A 16841-nucleotide genomic window follows, 5' to 3' on the forward strand; every position below is an offset into this window, starting at 1 on the left:
TTTGCCTTTTTCTTGATTTTAGCTTTGCAAATTCTTTCAAATATAGGCACAATGAGGTGCCTTTGACATGTGGACTGTTATGAAACATTATATGTACATTATATGAACACCGCTCTCTGACTGTGTATGTAGGGATTTGTTCATGGCTTTATCACAGCTGATGTTTATCATTTGTATCTTGATGAAATGCATCAGCTTAATCCCATGTGCTGCGTGTCATATTTCTGACAGTTCAAGCTTAGACGGGTCACTTTAGAAGTGCTTCTTGTGTCAATACTAAGTGATTTTGACAGATAATAGCATGATCTCTCAAAGGTTTCAGATTGACATAAATATGTTAGCTTCATGAACAGCTTGGAGAGATCACCTGTTGTAAATTCAGTGTTCATGGTCATGTTCAAACAAATGTATATTATTCACCTTTTTACCCATAAGAGATATTCAAAACCTATCAAAAACATTTTTAAAAAACGTACCGGTTTTATAGTGTATGTTCATGTATGTCTAATAGCTGACAAAATTAACTTCTGAAATATTCATATTTCAGTTATTTGTGCTATGCAATATCATTTGATCTCCTTGAACCTTTAGAAGGAAATGCCTGAAGTTTTACATTTTCTTTTCTTTCACTTCCTTTTGAAATAAAAAAAAAGCCATGGAAATATTCATAAATGCATGGCGTGATCAGCTACAAGCTATTTCTATTTATGTTGTTCCAAAACCAACAAGAACATATGATGCTTGGCAAAATGAAGTCAATCCATGGGGAAAAAAAACAAATTCTTTTTGCAAGCAAATGTTATTCATGCCAAAACTTTATTTGAAATCAAAATTATGCAAAGTTTTGCATAAAATATATGCATAAAAGCTTTTTCATGTTAAAACTGTCAAACTGTCATATTGAGTCAAGTAGAAAGTAAAGTATTAGTATTATTTAAAAATAATAATACCAGTAATAAAAAAAGATTAAAGTCCTGCTTAAGAGCACTTGCTACAATCTATGACTGCAGGGTCACATTTTTATCCAGAGCCTCGATCAGTGATATACGGAAACCTCCCTGCCAGACCTCCACATTTTAACAATTCATAAAAGTGTTGAAAGCAATCTGAGCCGAGAAGATTAAATCTTTCAGCACAAGGCAGGGGAGGACGTGCGAACGAGGTGCAAAAAGAAAATACATCTGAGGTAACGCTCACATCGGCTTACACAGGGGAAAAGCAGCTCTTAAAGTGTTTAGCTTTGATTTCATTCAGGAGTGACATAATTGATTTTAATGAGGTGTTTATAGAGTGAAGTGGTTGTATTGCTCAATCATTTGCCTGTCTGCCTGTTGGGCTGAGCTACAGAAATGTACGGCATTCTCCAACATCCACAGTTCTCTGCCTCAGTCTCTCTTTCTTGCTTTTTCCCTCTCTATTTTCCTAAATGGGAGTACAACGGCATTGGTTAGCAGGCATCTTTATTGCAAACATAATGCATAATGATTTAAGAATGACAGTCTAACATATCCAACTCTAATAAGACAAAAAACAATTTATTTTATTTTATTTCTACTTTTATTTTTAGTGCTCTTTTCTTCATTATTTGTATATGTGGAATATTTATTGCATCAAAATTCCATCTAACAGACCCTGAAAATACAGTTTGGTAAAGAATTTACTTTGAAACAAATTGCACAATTAATTACAAAGAAATAGCAAGTAACATAGAATAAACATGACCTTTTAAAAGTAGAATGACTGAAATAGTGTTTTCTTGTTTAAAAAGAAAAAAAAAAACTACTGCAGTAATCCCTGTTTATTTACAACTTTATTTTTCTTTATTTATCACTGATCATGATTAATCGATTTTACAGTCCTACTGGAAATACAAAACCTGTTCTCATCTTAAATGAAAATGCAAATTGCGGTCTATATGAAGTATGTCATACATTGTGAAAAAAAATTAAATATATAATTAATTCAATATTAAGTGGAGTTTATAGAGGCAATAAAGAAATATAGCATCGAAAAGTATTTGACGCCTCCATCGTCTCTTCTTAGAAATTTGTTTCCTGGCCATCACAGGACAAAGATTGTCCTTACACAGAACAAAGAGCAGAGTAATTGAAATTTCATTGTCAACTCTTTTCATTATTGATTCATGGTTTAGTTGCCCCAGACCTCATGCAGATATCTACAGTCGTTAAGATGGAAGCTGCCATGTTTTACAAGTCTTTACCGGTTTCTCATCTTTAGTGTACATTTATGGGCTGGCTTCTGTGCTTTGGTATAGAGTAAGCCAGGCCGACAGATCCATAAAGCTTTGATGAAAATCTGAAGAAAACAAAGCATGCCTCCCAGGAGAGATCGCAAGCACCCTGAGCTTTGATTTTTCTCCCCTGCTCCATCACACAAAGCTGTGCTAATACACACACACACACACACACACACACACACACACACACACACACAGGCGGGTAATAGGAGCATTCATTTAGTATTCAGGTGGAGGCCCTGTCTTCTGTTTGTCTGATGTTATTACTTATTTATTATTCACAATGCATAAGCCAGGCTCATTGACGTCCGCTGCCTCGCTGGTGGGCCGGATGACTAAGGATAATGTGTATTCTCCGCAGATAGGCGGCAGGGCCCCAGCTTCGGCTGTCCCCTTTTAATGGCCCTGCCAGATGCCAAAGAGAGGGGGATGGGGGCGATCGGACATGTGAATTCATGGCACGTCCGTTCCTGACAACGCCTCATCCCGTGTCTCATCTCCCTCCAAGACCAGTGGCTGCCACTTTGTGCTCCCTTCGCATCCTGATTGATTGACAGGCGGGGAATGGCGGACAAGTGATTATGAAGCCGATCTGTGTGTTAGTGTAGGACGAGGTAGGAGGGTGATTGACAGCTTTGTGGTGGTGCGAAACAGCCACTAGTCGAACTTTCCACACACACACACACACCACCCTCTAGTCATTTTGACCAGCAGCTGGTGACTGAAGCCCTGGGCCCAAAGCGGTTCGTTCGCCTCCCGCGGCATCTTCACACCCGTTTGTTTTCATCATCACACGCTCATGGACAGATTATTAATATCATGGTGGTTGTTTCCTCCCCTCAGTCATCAGGGAAGTGCATGGCTCATTCTATAATTGGGGGTACATATCACATTAATGAAACTATATGTTTTCTCTATTATATGATTGTTGGTTTCAGTTTATATATTTCTTTCTAGTTGTCAAGCTTTAAACACCATTTTGATACTCCAAGGAAAATTAGGACTTCCCTGCGGAATTTGTCAGTTGTGTAACTGTATGCCACTACACACTCTTTAAGTACTACACTTGAAGTAACACATGTATTTAAAGGAATAGCTCGCCCAAAAATTGTAATTCTGTCATTTATTCACTCTCATGTTCCAAAAGCACAAAAAATTCGTATAACTTATGTTCGTGTATAAGCTTTTATGTTATACACATAAAAAAAAACAATACTATTGCACACATTGTTACCTAATGTACACACAAACAGACTCCTGTGACACATAAGATTAAATTACCAAAAAACAAAAACAAACAAAAAAAAAAAAAGTAAAAACACTCAATTAATTGTCACCAGTGGAGACAGTAACACATTATTATTATTTTTTTTTAATGGCTGGCCTTGTTTTATACCAACCAGGTATCTTAATCTTATTTGAATATATATTTGAACTGAAATCATTATAATATTGCACACTATAACAAAGTAAAATACTGAAACATGAGAGGACACTTAAAATAATGGGTCCCACTTTATATTAGGTGGCCTTAACTACTATGTACTTGCATTTAAATTAATCATTTGGTACAGTGCACTTATTGTGTACACTGTAAACAATGACTGTGATTTTAATGGTAAAAAACTGTGAAAATGTTACAGTAAAAAGCTGTTAAATGGATAACGGTAAGTTCCTGTAAAATTTACAGGGAAAAACCGTAAACTGACGTTCCCAGAATTCCCTGCGTTGCATTTCAAATTTTGTTTGAATTTGATGTTTTTTTTTTCTTTTAAATAACTATGTTTCTTCTTAGTTTTTTCTTATCAGTTATATTTATTAGGGTTGTATGTCACATCTAATGTTGTTAAATTAATGTTTATTGCATATTTCAGTCTCACCATGATGGTGTTTAGTGTTTGTGTGAATGACACTGTGCACCTTCTATATATGTTATTATTTAAAAGCTGCTTGTGATGGGCTTTGGTTCTTCATGTGAGTTTCTCATCACCTCCTGCATTTGGTGGTTATCAGTATATTTCAAAGGTACAAAACAGATTTCAGTACTTCAATAGGTTGGTATATTAACATTATATCAGTTAATGAAATGACGGTATTTAACTGTAAATTTAAAACCATGAAACCTAAAATACTGTTACTGTATTTTTACGGTAGAATTCCGGCAACCACAGCTGCTGTTTTTTTACTGTAAATTTTACGGATTTTTTTTTTTACAGTGCACATACATGTTTTTACATTGTACTTATATTTTTAAAAATACCTTTATGAAAGTACAACTGTAATTAATTTCTGTAATTACATTTATAATTACACTGTTGACCCATATCCCACCGTAATAGCAGAAAAAGTGTTTTGCAATACAATATGACCACAATAAATACATTGTACTTATTTTTTGATGCAAGTGCATAGTAGTTAAGGCCACCTAATATAAAGTGTGACCAAATAATATTTTTCAAAATGTCTACCACAGAAGAAAATAACATCACTTTATTATGGTCGCATGGTGTTGTGATAAATTATTATTATTATTTGTTTTTTTATTATTTTGTTTGTTTGTTTGTTTTTTCAGTAACATAATTGACAGAACTTTTTGCAGACACAAGAAAAATATTTTTCTTTCATAATTTAAAGAAGATTTAATTTACACTTAATTTATCAAACCTTATTTTTCTGACTTGAGAAATAAATGTAACTATATTTTGGCTAACATTTTTTAAGTCATTATTTTGAACTCAATACCTATTTACTTCAAAAATAGATACTGCAAAAACTGTATTTTAAGGAATATCAGGGAAATTTCAAGCAAACTGAAAAGTAGGATTTATAAAATATTTGTCTGAGATTATATTATGCTTTCCTCTAATGGAAAGGGAAGAAAATTGTTAGATTATTAATTATCATCAGTGGACATGAAATGTAGGCACCATGTAGTAATTAGGGCAGTCAATAGACTTGTTTAATTAATTTTAATAACATTTAATAACGTCATATATCCATAAATTTTGTCAGAAATACATACTGGTGGCCCACTTTGAAAGTTAACATGACAGACTGGCTTTGTTCCAAACCATAGTGGGCTTCCTTTCTGTCTCATGCCTATATAGCTGCTATGTACTCTGAGACCATACCATTACTGACTCAGAATGCTGCAGGCAGAACGTCAGTGTGTTATACAAATAACACTCCTCACACAAATCACACAGGCGACTCTATTGATTCCAGCAGAATTTGATGTTAGCATGTTGTTAACAACACAATGTTTTCCCCCCTTCATTTTAAAAGATACATGGGATATTGCCTGAGAATGTGGCCTAAAGAATATGGATCCTAAGAGCTAGTTAACTTTTGGAACAGCCTTCACATTAATAAAGCAGATTATGGTTTGTACAGTAATGAACAATTTGTTGTCTGTTCCTAAACAGCATTTACCATCTTGTAGATGTTTGGCACATCAATTTAAATGACTGTAATAAACACAAAAGCAGATAACCCTGATCTAGAAAAGTGGCCTTAGCGTAGTGCAAAGCCTTTTAATGTCTAAAACTAAATGAATGACAGCATAAAGAATGAATATGACTGATACTGTTATACACTGTATTACTAACATAGAATACTTAGGGCTTCACGATAATAGTTAGACCAGAGCCGTTTCTAGCCATTTTGATGCCCTAGGCGAAATCCCTATTATCCCTATATAAATTATATATAATTTCTTTTTCAGACATCAGTTTCTTGTCACATTTAAATTGGTTGTCATAGTAACAACACTAATTTGTGGAAATTCAGCGCATTGTGAGTTCCACAAATCTGAACACATTAGGCCTATTTGTAAATTGACTGTTAAGATAAAACATTTTGCACAGTTTATTATCTGTGATACCATTAGGCTACTTGTTCTTTTATTACTCATTGATGCGTGAACTTCCCCTTTAAATAACGTGACGCTCTGCCCTCTATATGTATGATGCTGCTCCCTTTAAGCGCTGTTGGAAGCGAATGAATTTAACGCATCCGTCAGATTTAATAAAGTATGTATTAATCTTGTGAATTAGCAAATTTTACTACACCGATGTTTTTTAATTGGCTGAAAAAGTTTTATATGGGAATATTACACGACACACTGAACCTTTAACAATCCATTGGCGCAAAAACACACATCTTTTAGACCAGTTTCACATGAAACATGATTTCTCGACTGCCACAAATACTGCCTAAACAAAATACTGATTTTGTGCACTTTTTATGTACCAATATTTTAAATTGGCCTTTGAACTTGCACGGCAAAAAAAAAACCTTACCTTGCCAAAACACTGACAGAACCCACTGATCTAATGGCATTGTTGAGCGCTCCAAATCCAAATGCAAACTTTGCATGATGCAACAATCAGAGGCAGCAATTGACAGCGCTCTGATCCAATGGCATACAGGCATCGTCAGAGTGACAGTATTCTAATTCTAGCCCAATGATGTTGGGGGACCCAGTGTGGGCGGCAATCATATTTCAGGGTGTCCGTACCACTCTTGATCACAACCCTGTTAAAATGTAGCGGCAGTACGTGCGCTCATTGGCGCCCCCTCCAGCTGGTGGGGGGCGACCGCCTAGCTTGCCTATGCCTAGAAACGGTACTGAGTTAGACTGTTAATTATTTAAAAATTTTGCTCACAAATCAAGAGAATTTAAACACAGGGTTTATGTTATACTGTATCAAGTTCTCTTAACCCTTTGACGCACAAGATCACACCGGTGTGATCAGTCTTGGCTGGTCCCTGGAGCATACGATCACACTGGTGTGATCAGAACGTTCAGTGTGTCACGTGATCAACTGCTTAATTCAAATCTGCTTTCGCGCTTTGGCTGGTGCGGAGCCAGATCCAACGCACTGAGTGCTTGTCATATTATCACAACTATTCAGTGTTTTCATCCATATAATGATTATTTTAGGATCCAGACATTTAAATACACATAAATACTAGCAAAACCATACATTTATAGTTTGTAAAATACACACTGATGTATGATGATAAAATAATGATCCTTACAAATATAATCTGACGACAGGTTTAACTGATATCATATACAGATTGTGTAGGTAGCCTAACTATGAAGTTTAATATGCTCTTCTCTCAGTTTACCGGAGACTTACTTTAACGTATTTCGGGAGGAGAGGATGAATTTGCGTGTTGTAAATCCCATAGTCTCAGTCTCAGACGTCACGCCCATGGACCGTTGGCTAAATGTCTGATGCATATGGCGCACAAAAGTGGAAACACTTCAGGAGTTTTGAAGTTGTCGTCGGATTGGTTGTGATCATCATGTTTACAACTGTGACGACAAACGCTTATCAGGATCAAATCCAACGCTCTCCATTGACTTTGTATTGCGGGAAGCTGCCTCTTTGTCATTTCTGACTTATAACAAAAAAACAGAACAATGCCTGAAAGCTGCTGTGTAACAAAGTGTACAGCAAACAAGCTAAAAAAACCCCCAGAATGACATTTTTATAAGCTGCTGACCCCAACAAAAATGAGTGTTTAAGGACACAAATAGATGTAGATGTTAGGGCATTTCACGTTGGGCCATTCAGTTGGATCATTTCTCAAACAAAAGTAAGGTAAGGAAAAGGGACACTGACATAGACCAATAAAATTTAGTTTCTCAATACATCTCCTCCTCTTAGGTTCACATAGGGTGGTGAAATAATCCTTTGACACTGTTAAAAATAATTAAAGTTTCCTGTCGCCGATTACGTTTACCTCCAGTGGGCGTAGTTCTCAGAGTAATATGACATATTACGCTCTACTTTTGTGTCCTTAAACGCTAGTTTTTTAGGTCGACAGCTTATAAAAATGTAGTTCTGTTTTTAATTTTTTTAATCTTGTTTGCTGTACACCTTGTCACATTGCAGCTTTTAGACATTGTTCTGTTTTTTGTTATCAGGGTCAGGGGTGGGCAAACTCGGCGTTTCCAGGCCACTTTCCTTCAGAGTTTAGCTCCAACCTTAATCAAACACACCTGAACCAGCTAATCATTGTCTTCAAGACTACACTTCAAGACTACACTGTCGATCATAACATACTTCTAGAGAGACTGGAAAACTGGGTCGGGCTTTCTGGGATGGTACTCAAATGGTTCAGGTCATACTTAGAAGGGAGAGGTTATTATGTGAGTATAGGAAAGCATAAGTCTAAGTGGACGTCCATGACATGCGGAGTCCCACAAGGCTCAATTCTTGCACCACTCTTGTTTTGCCTGTATATGCTCCCACTAAGTCAAATAATGAGAAAGAACCAAATTGCCTATCACAGCTATGCTGATGATACCCAGATTTACCTAGCCTTATCTCCAAATGACTATAGTAGGGCTGTCGCGGTTAAGGAATTTCCCTTGCGGTAATTTTGAGTGACTCAATAGCACGGTATGCGGTATTACCGCATATATATATATATATATATATATATATATATATATATATATAATCTGTGTGTGTAACCAATCAAACCGAAACTAAATCGCGTCGAAACAGGAAATGAAGTAACCAGAAGACAATGACAAAATAACGGTCCACAAAACAAAACATAAACCTGACAATAAGATCATTAGTATATTGTTAGCCTATATACATACAGTTAGTTCTGATCCTCGAATCTGACTGACAAGATACTTTTTCTGTTGATATTTCACCTGTGTGTTCTAGACGGGCTGTCAGTCAGTGCAGTTTCATTTTTACGCCACAAGGTGGCGGCAAGAGACTGTCTTTGAGTGAGCCTTTAAATCGTTCATTCAACTACACGTTCAAAAGCGCTGATTCATTCAGAGATTTGTAATGAAACACGCTGTTTAAATCATTTTAACATTTTAACAGCTTTCCTTGGACATGACAACCTGTTTTCACAAATATACATGACTCGGCCTGAAGGACAGACGCAGGTAATTGCACGCGATCAGTCGATCTCTCTCTCATTCGCTGTCTGTTTAGGCTTAAGTGCAAATTTACTGAGCCTCTGTGCAAATCAGCATGGTACACTTTGTTATCATTACTAATATTCAGTACACATGCACGAAGTGTAAAACAAGAAGGGCGTAACCTTATGAAAAAGAAAACACTGAAATATCGCAGTTGCTGCGGTTGTTGCATTCCTCTGCGGTTATGCGCATCAATAGCGCGTTATTGCAATATTGCGGTTATCGCGACAGCCCTAGACTATAGCCTCATTGCCGCCCTCTGCCAATGCATTGATGAAATTAGCAGTTGGATGTGCTTTCTTCAGTTAAACAAGGAATGTGCTTTCTTCAGTTAAACAAGGAGAAACCTGAAGTCGTTGCATTTGGAAATAAAGATGAAGTTCTCAAGGTGAATGCATACCTTGACTCTAGGGGTCAAACAACTAAAAATCAAGTCAAAAATCTTGGGGTGATTCTGGAGTCAGACCTTAGTTTCAGACCTTATGTCAAAGCAGTAACTAAATCAGCATACTATCATCTCAAAAACATTGCAAATATTAGATGTTTTGTGTCCAGTCAAGACTTGGAGAAACTTGTACATGCCTTTATCACAAGCAGGATGGATTATTGTAATGGTCTCCTCACCGGCCTTCCGAAGAAGACCATTAGACAGCTGCAGCTCATCCAGAACGCTGCTGCCAGGATTCTGACTAGAACCACAAAATCTGAGCATATCACACCAGTTACATTTAGGATTGATTTTTAAGTACTTTTACTCGTTTATAAATCACTCAATGGCCTAGGACCTAAATACATTGGATATATGCTCACTGAATATAAACCTAACAGACCACTCAGATCATTAGGATCGAGTCAGTTAGAAATACCAAGGGTTCACACTGTAGCATTTGGACCAATCAGACACACAATTTTGCATTTGATTTAACAAATCAATTAGTTATTAGATTAACAAATGGTCACAGACCCCTCACCCAATACACATACCCGGAGCCAGTAGGGCTGTCAAGGACTTCAGGCCCCCCCCTGGTCCCATGGAAACCCATCAGATAACACTAGTTTTATTGCTCAAAGGAATGCAAATGGCCGAGCAACACTCACTTCACATCCCCTTTAGGAAAAAGACATTATGCCATAAAATGGACTCTTCTCTAATTAATTCATAGAAAAACCTTTCTTTGAATGAGCACACATATCATTAGGTCATTGTGTATATTATTACTGTTTTTGTATATGTTTTTGTGTATTGTATACCGTTTTATGCATGCTTATAATAGATCACTAGTTAATATCACTCTAACTGTAACATGTTTGGTCTCTATCAATTCGTCTCCGGATGATCTAATTGAGAGTGAATATTACATGTTGATACCTATGCAACATATGAATGTCCTAAGAATCTTTAATGGTTTGTATAACAACTATTGATCCAACCCCTTTGCAAATTAACATGTTCTCAGACAAAGAGTCATAAACCCCCCCAGTATTTCCAAACTCCCGCTTGGAAATTCAGCCTTTCTCATTGGTCAAGCCCATCCTGAGAGGCGTGACTTTTCTCGCCTTAAAGGGCTCACGCACAGTGAGCTCACCGCAGCTCTTCTGCAAAAACTCTACTGCCAAATTTCCGGACTGCTGCCCGTGTGGAGAGCCTGAGACGGTACCAGCGTGCCCGGTGGGCTCCAACATATCTCAGTTTTGCGGTTCTGTTAGATCCTAGAAGGATGTGAGCTAGAACTCTTCTGAAACTAAGTTTTGCGCCAGGCCTTGTGGCCTTGACTTTCCATTCAACCAAAGCTCCGCGGACCTCAGAACCAGAATAACCTCTTTGGAATTCATCACTCTTCAACCCGGAAGAACTTGATCGCGATTCCAAAACCTTGAAACCATCAAGACTTTTCATCCGAGACTGCATTCCAGACACACGTCAACAGCCGTGGAAGTGCAAGTATGGTACATCTAACTAAACTAAACAGAGATTTAGTATAAGTTGTAGACCCCATTATAAACGGCGCTGATGGTTTAACTCAGGTGGTTAACTGACTCTTTCCATAACTGCATTCTGTTTTCTCTAATGGCTTCATTCATCCACTTTAGCTCCCCTTTTGTGTATATGCGTGAGTGTATGTTTGTTTGTTTGTTTAGATTAGTTATGTGTGTTAGCGTTTAATTAATAAAAGTTGTGTGCACAAATTACATGAGTTTCTGGTTCTGCCTTGCTAATGTCCCTTTACGATTTTGACCCTCGCTACATGCTCTAATGCATTAATACTTAAGAAAGTATTTTCTGTGGCCACGAAAATATCCTTTCTTAGAGTTGATATGAACTTACACTGAATGGTCGCTGGACAACCAGATCAGTTGATGGCAATTTAATTCTGCTACAGTTATCACTGTCAGCCGATATAAATAATTGTAATTAATCATAATTAATTGTAATTATTTATATACAATTCCCTTTTAAGCTTATTTGCTACAACACAAAACAAGGGGAGTCCGCTTTTAGCTATTATGCCGCCCGCAGTTGGAACCAACTTCCAGAAGAGATCAGATGTGCTAAAACATTAGCTACATTTAAATACAGACTCAAAACTCATCTGTTTAGCTGTGCATTTGTTGAATGAGCACTGTGCTACGTCCGAACTGATTGCACTGTATTTTATGTATAATCATTTTCTACTCTTAACTGTTTTAAATTCATTTTAAATCAAATTTTATATAATTTCCTTGTTTGTATTGTTGTGATTATTATTATTATTATTAATTCCTTGTTTTTATTATTGTGATTATTATTATTATTATTTTTATTTTTTATGACCATTTCACTTCCTTTTATGTAAAGCACTTTGAATTACCACTGTGTATGAAATATGCTATATAAATAAACTTGCTTTAATCAAGATCTATCTATCTATCTATCTATCTATCTATCTATCTATCTATCTATCTATCTATCTATCTATCTATCTATCTATCTAAGCTCAAGCAACCTAATGAAGGAACAGACTGGCTGTATTGCACTTTCATTTGAGCAAAATTTTGTAAATTTATGCAAAACACTAGGCAGAAAATGTATCTGATTTGGGGATTTAAGCTCTTGATATCTGGCAACCTCAAACTTGAAAGCTGGTGGAAGTTTGTTGCCACTGCAAAATGACTGCAATGTCAAATAAAAGGAGAGAAGTTTTCAGGATAAACAACTGGTGTATCACAGACGATTATGAATAAAACAAATTAAGTTACTTTATTGTTTGATGCCTGACCAATGAAATTTGAAGCAATACAGATATTTATTGTACAAATTCCCAAATTCAAATGTACACGCTCTCGAGTTTTGCTGCACTTTTAACTTCATAGATGGGTCCTTAATTCTTGGCCTTATTGCAGTGTGTCTGTAATTTTCAGCTATGTTGTTTTATTTTGCTGCAAACATACAAATAGGCTTGCATGAAGTTGCACTATTATTAGGGCAGAGCCATCTTTAGCCACAACCTTGCGGCAGACAATCAGAGACAAAAGCTGGAAAATGACAGGTTTTGCTATGATTTATTTGACAGGATAGCAATTTCTGAAGCCCCCTCAGGCATGATTTCCATACCGGCCCAGTCTGGGAGGTGTTGTGATTGCTTCTCAATCATCCAAGGCAAACACTAATTAGATTTTATTTTGGTCTGTGGAATGAGAGGTCTCCGGTATGGAGGGCTGTCAGTTTGTGTGGCAGTCGGCTGAAGGCTACTCTGACACTTTCTCATTCTCTGTGATTGGTCGTTGAGTTGAATATACAGCAATCACAGCTCATGACACTGGAGTTTAACCTGTTTTTGAGGCTTGATTAATTACCATCGGAGAGCCTCAGGTGCACTGCTGATGGCCGATTGACCTGTGAATGTGTGTGTGTGTGTTTCCAGACAGATGCTGCCCTGATGTATGACGCGGTACATGTGGTGGCCGTGGCCGTCCAGCAGTCTCCTCAAATCACTGTCAGCTCTCTCCAGTGTAATCGCCACAAGCCCTGGCGCTTCGGAAACCGCTTCATGACGCTCATCAAAGAGGTACTGCACATCACACTGCTCACTAAAAATGATTTGCACATAGTGTTGTTTATCACAAGATGTTGTCTTGTTTTAGCATTGCCATAAGTTCACAAACATAGCCCTACCCAAAAATATAAATAAATAAAAATTAAACCTAAATACCAATGTCAAAAAACTGGAAATAAACGAAAATGTTTTGTTTATTTCCAATATTTATTTCAACTTAAACACCTATTTATGATATTTATATATATTTATATATTATTTAAAATATTTAAAATATTAATTTAAAATATTTATATTTTAATTAACATATTCCATTAAAAAAAAGAAAAGAAAAAAAAGAAATAACAATACTAGTTTGCAATAACACATCTTGCAGATAATGGAGGTCACACTTATTTATTTTGTGTCTTTGTTACAGTATAATTATACAAATAAGTACAGAGAAATATTAATTAACAACTTGTACTTTATACTTTTATTAAGCAAATACAAATTAACCGCAAGTGACAGTAAAGACTTTCATTGTTGCGATTTTTTTCATTGTTGCGAAAAGTCTTTTTTTTTTTTTACAAAAATAGTAAGCCTCACAACCATTTTCAACACTGATAATAATAAGAAATGTTTCCTGAGCAGCAAATCAGCATATTAGAATGATTAATGAAGGATCATGTGACACTGAAGACTGCAGTAATGATGCTGAAAATTCATCAAAAATGCACAATTGCCATCAAAGGAATAAATAACATTTCAAAATATATTAAAATATAAATAAGTTATTTTAAATTTAAAATATTTCAAAACATTACTTTTTTTTTTTCTCTCTGTATTTTTTGATTAAATAAATGAAGCCCTGGTGAGCATAAAAGACTTATTTCAAGAATGTCTTATCAGCCCCAGACTTTTGAACAGTAGTAACAAGGACACAGTACTTTAAGAGTCCTTGCATGTAATCATGCATATTTTACTGTTATTTCTTTAGTAAGCACATGTAACATACATAAGGGCACTGAAATAAAGTGTTACCAAAAAGTGTTACCCCGATGCTATGTTATGGACATACACCACAATCTGACATACTTTACTGAGAGTATACATCAGAAATCCACCACTACAATCCAGCCACCACAATCGACTCTATTAAATGCTGAAAATGCATTCATTTTCACAGTGTGTCTGAATCTATAATGTTTTCTCCATTGATTAATATAATAATGCTGCCATCATCAATAGAACATGTGAACAAACATTCTTTTAAATAAACTTTCAGCAGGTGGTAATAACTTTAATTGCACCAGTCAAATGGCTTTACGAATAAAGTGGTGTATCTATAATTAAAAAATAAAGAAGGCTTGTTTGTATTCATTGGAATACATTGTGAAAGCGCTGCAATTTGCCCTTGCGTGTATGTTCATGAGTGTGTGTTTGCTTGTTTCTGACCTGGAATACCACTCGGTGAGAGCACTGCTGCAGAAGACTGCAAATTTATCTTAATCTCTGGAAATGATTCTTCTCCGTGCTATTTTCAGGAAAACTAGGACGGCTAATCTGAACTCTCCTGTCATTCTGCTGCCTATATTTAGTCTAACTAAAAAGCCGCCTTTATTTGCTGTGCGTGATATCTTAAGCAGCCAGCTAAGACCAAATGCAAAGTGAGGGAGATATAAATACATAAAAGCAAGGTGGTCTGCTCTCTGTAAGCCAGCGCATAAATTGACTCAAATCTCTGCTTGTGATGACCCTGCCCCAGACCCCCTTGCCCTCCTTTGGATCTTCTCTGTCTAGACTACAAGTAGAGCCCGGGGCTGAAGAAAGGCTGGGAAAGCTGTGCTGAGGTTTTTGTTGGAACAGATAATTGGAGGACTGCTTAGTCTGATGACATTTCACTGGCTTTGAAAATGCCAAAGCCTTAATATAGTTGGATACCTGGCACTGACCTGAGAACAGATACAAAGTTTACAATATAAACTATGGAGGGGAGGGGGTACTGCTGTGGTTCCCAGAACTTTACTGTAAAAAAATATTGCAACATTTTGGGTTTTAACGGATTGAACTTCAATTTATAGTGATAAAGCATATGCATGTATGATACAATGTTAATGAACCAACCTAGTTAAGCATTAAAATGTTGTACAGCCATGATGAAACATAGGTTGTAAAGATAAAGCCACGTTGAATCAAAGGTCACCTTAAGTAGCTTTTCCACAAGCAAACATACATTAAGACAAAATAAATAAATAAATGCTTTGGATGCATATCTACTGAGTAAGCCACTATTTTGTAGAGACAGATCAAAATGACAATTTTCAAGTGAGATTTGGAGCTACGGTGGAGAAAAAAAAAAAAAAAAAATGGCTTCATTATTATTTTATTTTTACACATAGATTGGTAGGTCTATTAGTAAAAACACAGTTTACTTTTGCAATCATCGTTGCATTATATGCCAGTGGTCACAGTGCAAAAATGTGAAAAAGCACTTTTCATGTTTTATTCCAAAGGTTGCATGCCTGTAACTCAAGAAATATTAAATATATCTCAATATTATTTTAGATTCTTGTTCTTAACAAACATTTATTTTGTTATCTTCATTTTTAAGGCCCTATATGGTTAAATTATAGTGATATTAGATTTCAATGTCACTCCATATCCATCTTCGTGCCAAAAATATGCCTGTAACTCGAGAAGTATTAAATATGTCTCAATATCCTTTTAGATTTTTCATATACATTACATTTATTTTTGATTTGTCCATTATTAAGTAACTATTTGCTTCAGTCTCAGATATATTGGGACTCTCAGTGTGGCTCCATGTGCAGTTGTTTTTTTTTTTTAATTTACTCATTGTCAGTGGTTGGAACCCAAGAAGTTCCAGGCCATGACTCATGAATACAGGTTATGAAAAGAGAGCTTTCTTTCTTTTCAGACACACACACACACACACACACACACACACACACACAGACAGACAGACAGACAGACAGACAGACAGACAGACAGACAGACAGTGTTGACATCCCATAGGCGTAATGGTTTTTATACTGTACAAACTGTATGTGCTATTGCCCTACACCAACCCTACCCCTTACAGGAAACTTTGTGCACTTTCTTAAAAACAAACAAAAAAAAAAACCTCTGTATGATTTATAAGCGTTTTGAAAAATGGGGACATGGGTCAATGTCCTCATAATTCACCTTCTCCTTGTAATATCTATGTCATAACCATGTCATTATACAAATTTGTGTCTTCATGTGTCACAAACACACACACACACACACACACACACACATGAAAAAAAAAAAAGTTTCTGGGGATATCAGTTTATGTCTTTAATTGTAAGACGACTTGTAAAATATTTACATTTAACATGTAGATTTACATTTAATATCACAGCATTAGATATTTATAGTTGTTTTTTTTAAAACCATATACAGTATGAGAACCTTCTTTTAACTCTCTCTCTCTCTCTCTCTCTCTCTCTCTCTTTTATTGTAGCATTTTTACAGTCTTTTACCTTAAAGATTATGATAATTTTTATAGTTTATGTACAATAGGCCTACTAGATAGAACTTTCTGATGCATTGCAAT

General features: G+C 36.1%; 1 protein-coding gene across 3 annotated transcripts in view; it reads left to right on the top strand.

Moving 5' to 3' along the window:
• The window catches only part of grik2 (glutamate receptor, ionotropic, kainate 2), a 228797-nt gene that overhangs the window by 119103 nt on the left and 92853 nt on the right, over positions 1-16841 (top strand). For all 3 annotated transcript variants that reach the window (XM_058746765.1, XM_058746766.1, XM_058746764.1), the window contains one exon: positions 13127-13270. In XM_058746765.1, coding sequence (XP_058602748.1) covers positions 13127-13270 — 144 coding nt within the window. The remainder of the gene's footprint in view (positions 1-13126; positions 13271-16841) is intronic.

Source organism: Onychostoma macrolepis, chromosome 16 (genome assembly GCF_012432095.1).
Source record: "Onychostoma macrolepis isolate SWU-2019 chromosome 16, ASM1243209v1, whole genome shotgun sequence".
Taxonomy (NCBI): Eukaryota; Metazoa; Chordata; class Actinopteri; order Cypriniformes; family Cyprinidae; genus Onychostoma; species Onychostoma macrolepis.